Source organism: Ctenopharyngodon idella, chromosome 10 (assembly GCF_019924925.1).
Source record: "Ctenopharyngodon idella isolate HZGC_01 chromosome 10, HZGC01, whole genome shotgun sequence".
Classification (NCBI taxonomy): domain Eukaryota; kingdom Metazoa; phylum Chordata; class Actinopteri; order Cypriniformes; family Xenocyprididae; genus Ctenopharyngodon; species Ctenopharyngodon idella.
The window spans coordinates 45,728,078-45,742,505 of record NC_067229.1 but is presented as its reverse complement, the minus strand read 5'-3'; the positions used below and the strand labels follow the sequence as shown (position 1 = coordinate 45,742,505).

The window sequence follows — 14,428 nt, the reverse complement described above, 5'->3', positions numbered from 1 at the left end:
TAGCAATTTTCATTATTCTTTATTATTATTATTTTTTATTTGGTGTTGTTATACATAAAATTCTAATAAATTATATTATTATAAAATTGTATATTACTGTACTATAGACTATAGACTATATACTATAACAAATTTAAAAAACAGTAATATACAATGTTATAATGATATAATTTATATTTAATACATACAACTTTAATATATACAATTTAAAAATATATATATTAAAATCAGCAAAAAGGAAGTACATTAAGTGCTATTCTGATGTACTTTACCATTTAAATAGTTTATCTATTTTTCTTTTCTTTTTTTGCATTACAGAAAAGTAATTTTGGGGGTAAATGTGCTTAAATGTCATGAAAATGTCACAATGCAAAAAAGAAAAAGAAAAAAAAAAAAAAAAAGTCCTTAAAATAGGGTTCACAAAAAAATAACCTACAATCATCAACCAACCTTGTGACTTCAGTGATGGTTGATCAGCAAAAAACTTACTAATAGACTAATAGACTCAAAAGGTCATGATCTATCAGTGTCAAACTCCAATCCAAATGTGCTCTGACCACAATTACAGAAAGAAACTCTCTGGGAGAAAACAAATAAGTATAAATGGCAGCAATAGCAAGGAAATGAGATGAAGAGCAGATCAGTGACGTCTGTGACTGTACCTGCGCAGCTGCTCAGTAGAGTGCTCTGAGAGCCCAAACTGGACGTCAGTGACTGTATAGAGTCCTGAATACTAAACGACCCCATCGACCTGTGGTGTTCCTGCTCCATCCTTCAGTAACTCCAACGTTTATTGTTTCATTGAAGGAAAAAGATCCGCAGTAACTGTTCTGAATGTCCACTTGCACCTGTTGATTTCAGCCTCTTTTTAATGAACCCGTTAGGCCTTTTCCCTCATTTTATATGTGCCTTCCCTGTGAGCAAGTGCTCTTGTTCTTGAACTTTTCTCTTCAGCGATGTTGCTCCTTCCTGAAAACTAAAGCAGGGCAAAGTGCCACACGCATGAAAGGCCCAACAAGTGTTTTTCTCCTCCTCCAGCTTTGTTGAGCCCTCCCTTTCTGACTCTCTCACTTCAGAATTTAAGTCTAAAACCTCAAACAACTCTCAAAACATGTTTCCATCAATAATCCTCAATGACGCAGGTTATTTAAACCAAACCTGTAACTGTATCGGGGTTATTATAGTTAACTAAAACTAAAACCATTTGTTACTTAAAACAAAACAAACATTATCGGAAATAAAATAAAAAACCTTTTATTTTATTTTTTATCAAGTTAGTCAAAGCCCAAAACAATTATACTTGTATTCTACTTCATGAGAAAAACACTCTGTAATTTAATTATGATTTTTTCCCGTGGAGGGTGGGGGGTTAAGGTAATGAGAGTTAGTTGACATGTAGTTGCAAATTAATGAGAGTTAGTTGACATGTAGTTGCAAATTAATGAGTTATTTGCCCTGTAGCTGCAAATTAATGAGAGCGAGTTGACCTGTAGTTGCAAATTAATGAGTTAGTTGACCTGTAGTTGCAAATTAATGAGTTAGTTGACATGTAGTTGCAAATTATTGAGAATAAGTTGACCTGTAGTTGCAAATTAATGAGAGTTAGTTGACCTGTAGTTGCAAATTAATGAGAGTTAGTTGACCTGTAGTTGCAAATTAATGAGTTAGTTGACCTGTAGTTGCAAATTAATAACTTAGTTTACCCGTTATTGCAAATTAATGAGAGTTAGTAGACTTATAGTTAGTAGAATTGGACGAAATAACCAAAAACTATAATAGTATCTCACTGTTACTAAAATAACTTTGAACTGTATTTAATTATTGTATTTTGGTAGAAACTATAGTTACCATAGAACATTTTTGTTATATCAGCAGAATAATAACTGGTTAAGAGAAGCTCACTGGCGGAGTTGATGTCAGAGAGCTCGTTTGAATCCTGCTCCCCTTCATCTGCATCACATGGTTCCTCTCGATCCTGATGTTCATGACGGTTGTGGTGTTTCTGCCGGCCTTCACGGTCGTGGGAATGCCGTGACGTGTGCCTGTGATGTCTGCGCTTCCTTCTGTAGCCCTGTGGCACTGGAACGCCAATGTAGACAGACTCTAAAACCAGAGAATGAAAGACCTGCGAGTTACTATTTTGTAGATAAGAAGTATTTACGGTACAATTCACACCCCAGTAAGATTCATTTTCAGTGAATAAGTTCATTCTGGTTCAAAAGCGATGCAATGATTTATTTGATTTTTCACTCTTGCATGGCGGTTTACCTAATTTTTGCAGCCTAATAAATATTTTTTAAGATAATGTTTTTTTTTTATATAAATGCTGCATTGCATTTATTAGAAAATAGTTTTTTTTAAAATTTTTTTTAGATTAAGTAAATGTATTCATATATACTATGTATATATGTATATACACATTTCTTATTATAATGTTTCTATGAGTTTACGTTTATCTTATTTGTCTATAAGTTGCTATATTTTTCTGACAAATTTTGAAAAAATTAATATAAATAAAATTGTAAAAAATAATTGTACTATTTGATCATTTGAAAAAACTGTAAACAATAATAAATTTGTTTCTCTATTAGAAAGTGGTTTATGGGTCAGGTACATCTGCCAAGAAATAACATAAAAAAAGAGCATCCTCTCACCATCCTCATCCTCATTGTGTCTGCTGCGGTGACCACTTTTCCTGCTGCCATGCCAGTCATGGTCCATCCTGATAGGAAAAAAAGAGTAGAATAAAAGATATACTGTTAAGGCAAGACAGTACAGGCAAAACTAGTGTTTTTTCATGCACTGGCTAATTTTGAGATTTTGGTCTATTTTGCTTACATTACTTGTCTTCTTTCAGATTAGAAGAGAGAAAACATCTAAAGGACACATTTCAGTGTTTAGTTTATTACACTTTATCTATTTGAATCACTAGATTTGAATTACAATACATATCTTTAACCTGCATTATGCTTTTTCGAATATTAGCTACCTCTAATGTAGTGTGTAATATAGTACTTTGTGAATGTAAAAGGCCTACAAAGTTTTAAAGATCAAAGTGCACAACAAATAAAGTTATTGTCATCAGCAAGTCCATTCTCACTTCCTGTTACAAACCTAACAGGAAATTAACGAGAGTTAGTGAACGTTTATTGTGAACGTTTTACAGAGGGGTTTGTTCATATATAATATTTTGTTCCTAAAAAATTAGGGGGAAAAAAATCTGTCTGTTGGCATATTTTCTGATTTATGAAGTGGGGTAACACTTTATTTTAGGGTCTTTTAACTAGTTGCTTATTAGCATGAATATTACTAGAATATTGGCCTTATTCTACATGACCTTATTCTACATTCTTAATCCTACCCAATACCTATTACCTTACTAACTATTAATAAGCAGTAAATTAGGAGTTTATTGAGAGCAAAGACATAGTTAATAGTGAATATGTGTTCCCCATACTAAAGTTTTACCTGAAGTCATAAAGAGAGACTTACAAAATTCCCTCTAACTCAAATATGTCAACAAATTGAAGCAAGAATTTCAAACGTTTAGATTTCTGTTTTGGAAATATATCCATATTTAGATAATGCCACATTTGCATATTTAAACATCTAAAAATTTCAGAAAACTTGGAATACTAAAGAATTGTCTTAATATACAGTGATGGGGAAGTATGGTGATATCTATTAGTTAACATTTTGGAAGCTATGCATGTACTTCCTTCTACCTAATTAAAGTTAGAAAAGCATTATTTCACCTCAGTTTATTTAAAAACATCTAATCTGTGTTCATTAATTACATTATTTGTTTTAGCTAGTTATAGCAGCAAGTCGTTTCAATGCCTCCAGCATGGTCACTGGATACGTCTCAGTGTCTCAGCGTCAGTGACCGTAAGAGGACCTGAAAGAACCCTGCGTGATGTGGCACGTGGACCTGCAGCTTCATTAGATCAATGTGCCTTTCGCTGGAGGGAAAGGAAAACCCAATGCATCTGCATAATTATGGGAGGATTCCACTGTCAGTCAGCGCACACACACACAAACACGGCTCTCTTACATCACTCACTGTCACATAATTGATCGATTCATACATTCAGAAGCAGTAGCCGTGTCCCACATTTTCTGCATTACAAAATCCCATAAAGAGAGCCATGGCACAGTGCATGTGTTTGCAACACACACCTTGCAGGTTCAAATCCAACTGGACTCAACTACAGTGAAAAAGGCCTTAAATAAATGAAATTATACTGAAGGAATAAATAATTAAAAGTGAATCGTGTAAATTCTGCAGCGATATCCGATTAATGAACAAATCATTCTTTTGAGTCAAATCTTTTCAATGAATCATTTGATTCAGTCTGAATGATTTGTTCACAAATCGATCTGAATTGGCTCTCAAGTTACACACTTCCGCTTTAACAAAACTCAAAAACCTAGAACAAAAAATATGTCAAAAAAATTGACAAATAATCCAAAAAACTCATTTTCAATGATTCCTATTAAGATGTGTTCATTCTCCGGTTCTTGGATAGCCTGGAAAGTCACTAGGCCTTTTTCATACACAAGATCAGAATGTGCAAAATGTACATAAACATTCATACATAAATTTTATGATTGAATTGGAATATTACAATTTATATACAAATGGATTCATGAACAATGTACACAGATTTTTTCATTTTGCTTGTGTTTCATGAATAAGGAAATACAAACTATTATTAAACATCACTGTTGTGTGAAGCGAATACAATGCTGTCAGTAATATAATGCCATGTTAATTACACAATCATTCTGTTTGCCAGCTGAAGCGCTGTAATGCAAGACGGCATTTAATACAGTAATTAACAATATGTGATGAACAGTGTCCTTCACACCAGACAGAAAACAACTCAAACAGATAATCAGGACTGACAGCGTCATTGATCCGCAGGAGAACACGATGTGACTCACATCATATGACGGGGAAACATATGGGAAAATGTCTACAGATTTACACATTTACACTTGAAATGACTCTTACACAAAGTGTTCTGAACTTTTTTAGATCCAGTATCAAAAGACCCAATTAATATTACAGCTGAACTGTGTCAATTTTTTAGGTTAAAATACTTTCCCTATCCCACTTTAATATACAGAGACAATAATAAGTCCAAGACTATAAATAAACTCTTTGTTGGTTGATTAATGGCAGAGATGTTCTGGAAACCTGTTTGAAAACCATTACTAATTTTTTGTAATTCCACTGGGTGGCGCTAGAGGCTCAGAAATTACACACACCATATATAAACAAATATATACTGTATACAGTGTATGTGTGTATATATATCGACCAGGCATAACATTATGACCACATTTCTAATATTTTTGTGTCCCCCCTTTTGCTGCCAAAACAGCCCTGACCAATCGAGGGATGGACTCCACTATAGACTCCTGAAGGTGTGCTGTGGTTTCTGGCACCAAGATGTTAGCAGCAGATCCTTTAAGTCCTGTAAGTTGTGAGGTGGGGCCTCCATGGATCAGACTTGTTTGTTCAGCACATCCCACAGATGCTTGATTGGATTGAGATCTGGGGAATTTGGAGGCCAATTCAACACCTCAAACTCGTTGTTGTGCTCCTCAAACCATTCCTGAACCATTTTTGCTTTGTGGCAGGGTGCATTATCCTGCTGAAAGAGGCCACAGCCACCAGGGAATACCGTTTCCATGAAAGGGTGTACATGGTCTGCAACAATGCTTAGGTAGGTGGTACGTGTCAAAGTAACATCCACATGGATGGCAGGACCCAAGGTTTCCCAGCAGAACATTGCCCAAAGCATCACACTGCCTCCGTCGGCTTGCCTTCTTCCCATAGTGCATCCTGGTGCCATGTGTTCCCCAGGTAAGTGACGCACACACACCCGGACATCCACGTGATGTAAAAGAAAACATGATTCATCAGACCAGGCACCTTCTTCCATTGCTCCGTGGTCCAGTTCTGATGTTCACGTGCCCACTGTTGCCGCTTTCGGTGGTGGACAGGGGTCAGCATGGTCACCCTGACTGGTCTGCGGCTATGCAGCCCCGTACACAACAAACTGCGATGCACTGTGTATTCTGACACCTTTCTATCAGAACCAGCATTAACTTCTTGAGCAATTTGAGCTACAGTAGCTCGTCTGTTGGATCGGACCACACGGGCCAGCCTTCGCTCCCCACGTGCATCAGTGAGCCTTGGCCACCCATGACCCTGTTGCCGGTTCACCACTGTTCCTTCCTTGGAGCACTTTTGATAGATACTGACCACTGCAGACCGGGAACACCCCACAAGAGCTGCAGTTTAGGAGATGCTCTGACCCAGTCGTCTAGCCTTCATAATTTGGCCCTTGTCAAACTCGCTCAAATCCTTACGCTTGCCCGTTTTTCCTGCTTCTAACACATCAACTTTGAGGACAAAATGTTCACTTGCTGCCTAATATATCCCACCCACTAACAGGTGCCGTGATGAAGAGATAATCAGATAATATTTACTTCACCTCAATGTGGTCATAATGTTATGCCTGATATATATATATATATATATATATATATATATACCTGTCTCTGCAAATTCTAACACTAATGAAAACTTTCACCCAATTGCTATTTAGTTATTTTTTGACTAGATCTTGGATCTTTTTAGGCCTTGTCATCAAAAAGTAATTGTTTAATATTAACCAACTTGCTAGAGAAATCTCTTACTTTTCAAATACCTTTGCATTAGCTTTAAAATGAAAAAGAACCAACTCTTACCTTGTTACAAAAGTGGCGTTGAGATGACTAGTGAGATGAGCATCTGTCTGTATCAGATGAGATCAGGCTTGTTTCTCTGTACAGTATCAGACACATAGAGACAGCCGATCACAATGATTATCCATCACTGTCTGTCTGTCTTGTGATTGGCTGAACAGTCAAATGCTTCAGGTCATAAGCACAGCACTGAACGCAGAGAAACGTGACATGAAGTTCATGAAATGACACGCACACATAGCACGCTCACACTGAATATCCCACTGGCCGTTTTGTAATTAACCACGCTACTGTCTGACAGTTCTACATAAATCTAAATTCACAATTGTGCAGTACTTTATCCAAGCCTGCTGAAAACAATACATATGAAACAATACTGTACACGCGCAGCATACTGTAGGGCAGTCCCATAAGCAGGTAATACCATGGCACTTGAATATATTCAAGTGCCATGGTATTACCATGGTATAGAAAGGGACTTAGTCCTCTCTAATAGTCCTCTCTAATATACAGTGATTCCACAACATATCTGACACTTAAAACACTTAAAAATATGTGAATGTCAATGCATTAAATTAAAAACATCAAACCAAGTGGTACCTGCAAAGAACAACACTAACATTTCACAACCACAACATTTTTGTAAAATGTTTTGCTAGAAAAGTGTGATTATGCAAGAGTGTACTTTCCTTAATAAATAAACGAACAAATAAAGAAATAAACATGCGAAAGAAAGAAAAATTGACAGATAAATAGAACGACAGACAGATAGATAGATAGAACGATGATAGAATGATATAACGATAGATAGAACGATAGACAAAGACAGACAGATAGATAGACAGATAGATAGAATGATAGATAGAATGATAGGACGATAGATAACGATAAAACGATAGATAGAACGATAGAGAGAATGATAGATAGATAGATAGATAGATAGATAGATAGATAGATAGATACAACAATGGATACAACAATAGAATGATAGAACGATAGATAGATAGACAAATAGACAGATAGATAGATAGAATGACAGAACAATAGATAGAACGATAGATAGAATAATAGAATGATAGATAGAATGATAGATAGAACGATAGATAGAATGATAGATAGAACGACAGAACGATAGAACAATAGAACGATAGATATAGATAGATAGATAGATAGATAGATAGAACAATAGAACAATAGAAGGATAAAAGGATAGATAGATAGATAGATAGATAGATAGATAGATAGATAGAACAATGGATACAACAATAGAATGATAGAACGATAGATAGAACAATAGATAGAATAATAGAATGATAGATAGAACGATAGATAGACAGATAGAATGATAGAACGATAGATAGAACTATAGATAGAACAATAGAAGGATAGATAGATAGAACAATAGAACAATAGAAGGATAGATAGATAGATAGATAGAACGATAGATAGAACAATAGAATGATAGATAGATAGATAGACAGAACGATAGATAGATAGATAGATAGATAGATAGATAGATAGATTGAATGATAGAATGATAGATAGAACGATAGATAGAACAATAGAATGATAGATAGATAGATAGATAGATAGATAGATAGATAGAACAACAGAATGATAGATATATAGATAGATAGAATGATAGAACGATAGATAGAACGATAGATAGATAGATAGATAGATAGATAGAACAATAGATAGATGGATAGAACGATAGAACGATAGATAGATAGATAGATAGATAGATAGATAGATAGATAGATAGAAAGAATGATAGAACGATAGATAGAACGATAGATAGAACAATAGAATGATAGATAGATAGATAGATAGATAGAACAACAGAATGATAGATATATAAATAGATAGATAGAACGATAGAACGATAGAACGATAGATAGATAGATAGATAGATAGATAGATAGATAGATAGAACAATAGATAGATAGAACGATAGAATGATAGATAGATAGATAGAACGATAGATAGATAGATAGATAGAACGATAGATAGAACGATAGATAGATAGATAGATAGATAGATAGATAGATAGATAGAACAATAGATAGATAGAATGATAGATAGAATGATAGATAGAACGATAGATAGATAGATAGATCAATAGATAGATAGAACGATAGATAGAACGATAGATAGATTGATTGATTGAATGATAGAACGATAGATAGAACGATAGATAGAACGATAGATAGATAGATAGATAGATAGATTGATTGAATATAGAACGATAGATAGAACAATAGATAGATAGATAGATAGATAGATAGATAGATAGATAGATAGAACGGTAGAACGATAGATAGATAGATAGATAGATAGATAGATAGATAAACACACTAGCAAAAAACATTGATCTTTGATTAGTTAAAAGAAAACTAATTTTTTTTCTGTCTCCAATTTTATGATGATCAAAAACAATAGTTTATCTTTACTGAACACTGAGGGAACACAATTAGGAAAATATGAAACAAGGTAAATACTTGTTCAAAATGACCACGTCAGCTGAGAGTGTAAATTATCCACAAGATGGCACTACAAACTCATCTTACTGCAATATAAGCTTAAACTAGGCTGTGTTGGGCATTTCATCCCATTCAGATCATAATTTCAGTCACACGATTATGACCATGTATCATAATATTGCTGGTCATGTTATTTATCTTTTTTGTTGTTGTAGTAATCTGAATTAAACACATAAGCTCTGACTCATGAGGATTGATGTCTTTCAATTTCAGACAACAGAAGGGAAAACATAAAGAATCGATATGCTTCATTTATAAACGTGGCGTTCCTCATGTGTAAATCCCTTTGGATAAAAACATCTGCTAAATGGGTGTAAAATGTAAATATAATTATCAACATAATGATTTATCTCATTATAACAAACAAAAAAATCAATATGCTAATGAACATCTCATATTATGCTTGGGAGTTTAATGACTCACTTCTGAAGGAATATTACTCTCTAATGAACAGCAGAAAGATATCAGAGCATATGTTCCCTCTGATGTAAACACAACAGATGATTGATATCATAACGCTGGAGATATTTACATATAAAGAACTACGTTTTAAATTATCTAAAGAATACGTGAGTGATGTTTGCCTGTGCAAATATCACCACCACAATGTGAGTCATTGTGAGTCGTTTTTAGCAAAGTTAGTAATTTTTGTTCAAGTATGAGGAATTGTAATCTTCAAATCAGCTGAAATGATTCTACACACACACACACACACACACACACACATATATACATATATATATATATATATATATATATATATATATAATTAAAATTGATATTCAAGCAGATATGCGTAATGAAGACGGAAGGCTTGTGTTCTTGCTGTGCTGTAGACAAACTTTTGCTCTGATGGATCATAATAAATTAAAAACTTGTAAGCCTGAGATGTCCTTGTGGATAAGCAGAGGATAAGACTTATCATTCAAACAGATGTGGGTGAGTTCAACGATTCTTTAGAGGAGGAAGTCTCCATAAAATCCTCTCACTTGAGACATAATAATCAGGGATTTAGAGGTGAATTTAAGCCAGAGTCAGATTCACGGCATGATGAGTGTGGGATAATGAGTATTGGACCATTTCAATGGCGTCTGTGAACACACTTCAGAGGGATTTTTATTCTGTGAACACACATGCATGCTCACATCTCCACTGTCTACAGGTCAAACCGAGAAGATGGATCAGTCAACATGGCAAATTCATGAGCCTTGTACAAACATTGCATATTTGTTTATTATATATTTAGGCTAATTCCTCAATACTTTCAGCTACCAGTAAGAGTTTAGCACTCTCAGCTCTGTTTAAAATAGTGTAATATATTTACATCCATTTCCCACCAAAATCAATTTTGTGGCATACCTGAAACTTTGGGCCCGTCATTCTCGTCGGCAAGCCAAGGGATGATAGAAAACTCGATACGAAATTTTGTTGGCACATTAAATGAACCATCTTTTATCCTTCTCGCCAGCAGCAGCTCTGAAGACCTCTAATTTCATCTGCGATCAGTGAACTGAAAGAAAAACAGGACCTGTTTAGGAAGGATCTGCCAGACAGACAAGAGCTTCATAATGAATGCTTAATTGAAGTACAACACATGGGGTCCAAAAGTCTGAGACCACTAATGAAAATTCTTCTATTTTGCATTTTTATTTTAAAGTGGTGGTCGATTATGATTTCACTTTTTTAACTTTAGTTAGTGTGTAATGTTGCTGCTTGAGCATAAACAACATCTGCAAAGTTACGACGCTCAAAGTTCAATGCAAAGGGAGATATTTTCTTTTACAGAAATCGCTGTTTAAGGACTACAACAAACGGCTGGTAGGGACTACAACAAGCTTCTTCCTAAAATTTACATAAACCCCGCCCCCGAGAACACACAACAAAGGGGGTGAGGCCATGTTGGGCTGCTTTAGAGAAGAGGAAGAGTTGTTGTAATAGAGTGTTGTTACTATGCCGTTATTTTACGCCGGACTGCTTCACAAACGAGGGTCAATTCAAAGCTGGATTTGCACAAAAGATTAACATGACGGCACATGCTAGTGGATGAGTTGAATCAACTCCACAGCAATTACATAAATTTATCCACTTTGAACACCGTTACTGACAATCCTCATTTTGGCTGCGTGAGATTCTCCAGCTTTGTTGTTGTTGAGCAACCGAAGCATGAGCTGTTAAAGCATTGCCCTCTTTTGGAAAGCAGGCCGGGAGCAGCAGCTCATTTGCATTTAAAGGGACACATACAAAAATGACATTTTTGCTGACACCCAAATAGGGGCAAATTTGACAAGCTATAATAAATGATCTGTGGGGTATTTTGAGCTGAAACTTCACAGACACACTCTGGGGACACCAGAGACTTATATTACATCTTGTAAAGGGGCATTATAGGTCCCCTTTAAATGTAATACAATGGTTTTCATTAGAAATTATATTTGAGAATGTTCCAAAGAGCATCTTGAGCTTCAATGGAAGCAAGAACATCTGACCATCTGTACAAATAGTCACATGATCAATGTCACTAATTTACCTACAAATACTGCAGTGCACACTACCATTCTAAAGTTTAGGGTCGGTAAGATGATTTAATGTTTTTGAAAGGGGTCTCTTATGCTCACCAAGGCTACATTTATTTGATAATAAAGTAAAAACAGTCATATTGAGAAATATAATTGCAATTTAAAATAAGCGTTTTCTGTTGAAGCAAACTGTATCAAAATTAAACTGATTTCACATGAATAATAGCACTGTTGTTATTTTTAAAGCTGCTTCACAGCAGATTTGAACTCTGTTTGCATCATTAATCATTATTTTCCTGTTTAATCACTGTAAAGCTGCTTTGAAACAATCTGTATTGTATAAAGCGCTATATAAATAAAGGTGACTTCACTTTATAATTGTCTTTACTTTTGATAAATTTTGAAAATCCTTTGAATGGTAGTGTACTTTACAGGTGCATCTCAATAAATTAGAATATCGTGAAAAAGTTATTTTTTTTTCTGTAATTTAATTAAAAAAGTAAAACTTAAATATATTCTAGATTTATTAGATATAAAGTAAAATATTTCCAGACTTTTTTTGTTTTCATTTTGATGATTACAGCTTGCTGCTCATCAAAATCAAAAAATCAGTATCTCAAATTATTAGAATATTTAATTTGAAGTTCTATTAAATTACCATTCTCAGGGTATAAATACTGGGTTTAGGTCAGTAATCCCATCAGCAGTCATGGGGAAGTCTGCTGACTTGACAGTTGTCCAGAAGACGATCATCAAGACCCTCTACAATGAGGGTAAGCCACAGAGGGTCACTGCTGAAAGAGCTGGCTGTTCACAGAGTGCTGTGCCAAAGCATATTCATGTGAAGTTGACTGGAAGGAAAAAGTGTGGTAGGAAAAGGTGTACAAGTGAAAGGAATGACCGCAGGCTTGAGAAGATTGTCAGGCGAAGCCGATTTAAGAACTTAGGAGAGGTTCAAAAGGAGTGGACTGAAGCTGGAGTCAGTGCATCAAGAGCCACCACACACAGACGTCTTCAGGAAATGGGCTACAACTGTCACATTCCACGTACCAAGACACTTCTGAACCAAAGACAACGTCAGAAGCGTCTTACCTGGGCTAAGGAGAAAAAGAACTGGACTGTTGCTCAGTGGTCCAAGGTCCTCTTTTCAGATGAAAGTAAATTTTGCATTTCATTTGGAAATCAAGGTCCCAGAGTCTGGAGGAAGAGTGGAGAGGCACAGAAACCATGTTGCTTGAAGTCCAATGTGAAGTTTCCACAGTCAGGGATGATTTGGGCTGTCATGTCATCTGCTGGTGTTGGTCCACTGTGTTTTCTGAAGTCCACAGTCAACGCAGCCATCTACCAGGAAATTTTAGAGCACTTCATGCTTCCTTCTGCTGACAAGCTTTATGGAGATGCTGATTTAATTTTCCAGCAGGATTTGGCACCTGCCCACACTGCCAAAGGTACCAAAAGCTGGTTCAATGACCATGGTGTTACTGTGCTTGATTGGCCAGCAAACTCGCCAGACCTGAACCCCATAGAGAATCTATGGGGTATTGTCAAGAGGAAGATGAGAGACACCAGACCCAACAATGCAGATGACCTGAAGGCCGCTATCAAAGCAACCTGGGCTTCCATTACACCTGAGCAGTGCCACAGGCTGATTGCCTCCATGCCACGCAGCATTGATGCAGTAATTCATGCAAAAGGAGGCCCAACCAAGTATTGAGTGCATAGAAATGAACATACTTTTCAGAAGCCTGACATTTCTGTTTAAAATATCCTTTTTTTTTATTGATCTTATGAAGTATTCTAATTTTTTGAGATAGTGAATTAGTGGGTTTTTGTTAAATGTAAGCCAAAATCATCACATTTAAAAGAACCAAAGATTTAAAGTACTTCAGTCTGTGTGCATTGAATTTATTTAATATACGAGTTCCACAATTTGAGTTGAATTACTGAAATAAATGAACTTTTCCACGACATTCTAATTTATTGAGATGCACCTGTATTTCCATTTTACATCATACCATTTCTTTGCTTTAAACTTTTCAAAATCCTAAAACTTCTCTTTATGTCCAGATGTAAATTAGATTTTGAATCCCAGATTTTCAATGTGGTTTCAGACTTTTAAACTACACTGTATTATCTCAGGCATTGTCAAAGAGTTCAAAAAATGATTCAGATTGACTATAAAAGTGACTGTGCAATAAATTAGCTTGAAATGAAAAAGATATTTTTGGGAAAGAAAAAGATATTTTATTTATTAAATGAAATTGTACTTTTTAAGCTTCCATCAACAACTTCTTTTCGGTTCCTTTTGCTTTTCTTTCCGCATTTATAGAAACCACTGATTACTGAAATGAAACCACAGCTGACTGAACAACATAATTACCCAAATCTAATTTACATCTCATTTATGAAAGAAGTTTCTCGGTTTCTCCTCCTAGAAAGTGTTGAGGGGCTGCTTGTACGATACTTATTCATTTATGTCTAATTAGGAATCAAACGACAACTTGATGTTAACATGATTAATAATACAGGGTTAATGATTTCCTGGCAAATATCTGATTGGCTGTTGTTTAGCAGCAATCATGATGCTATTAAAATACTTTTTTAACA

The 14,428-nt window shown here is 35.3% G+C and overlaps 1 protein-coding gene across 4 annotated transcripts in view; it reads right to left on the bottom strand.

Annotated features, from left to right (window-relative positions):
* Positions 1–14,428, bottom strand: part of slc4a5b (solute carrier family 4 member 5b) — a 44,652-nt gene that overhangs the window by 29,291 nt on the left and 933 nt on the right. For 3 of the 4 annotated variants that reach the window (XM_051908113.1, XM_051908115.1, XM_051908114.1), the window contains exons 2-5: positions 10,665–10,815; positions 6,766–6,841; positions 2,655–2,722; positions 1,903–2,103 (exon numbers count right to left, since the gene is read on the bottom strand). In XM_051908113.1, coding sequence (XP_051764073.1) covers positions 1,903–2,103; positions 2,655–2,721 — 268 coding nt within the window. In that variant the 5' untranslated portion in view covers position 2,722; positions 6,766–6,841; positions 10,665–10,815. Of the gene's footprint in view, positions 1–662; positions 999–1,902; positions 2,104–2,654; positions 2,723–6,765; positions 6,842–10,664; positions 10,816–14,428 lie in introns of those variants that run through there. The other variant, XM_051908116.1, reaches the window with a different exon arrangement.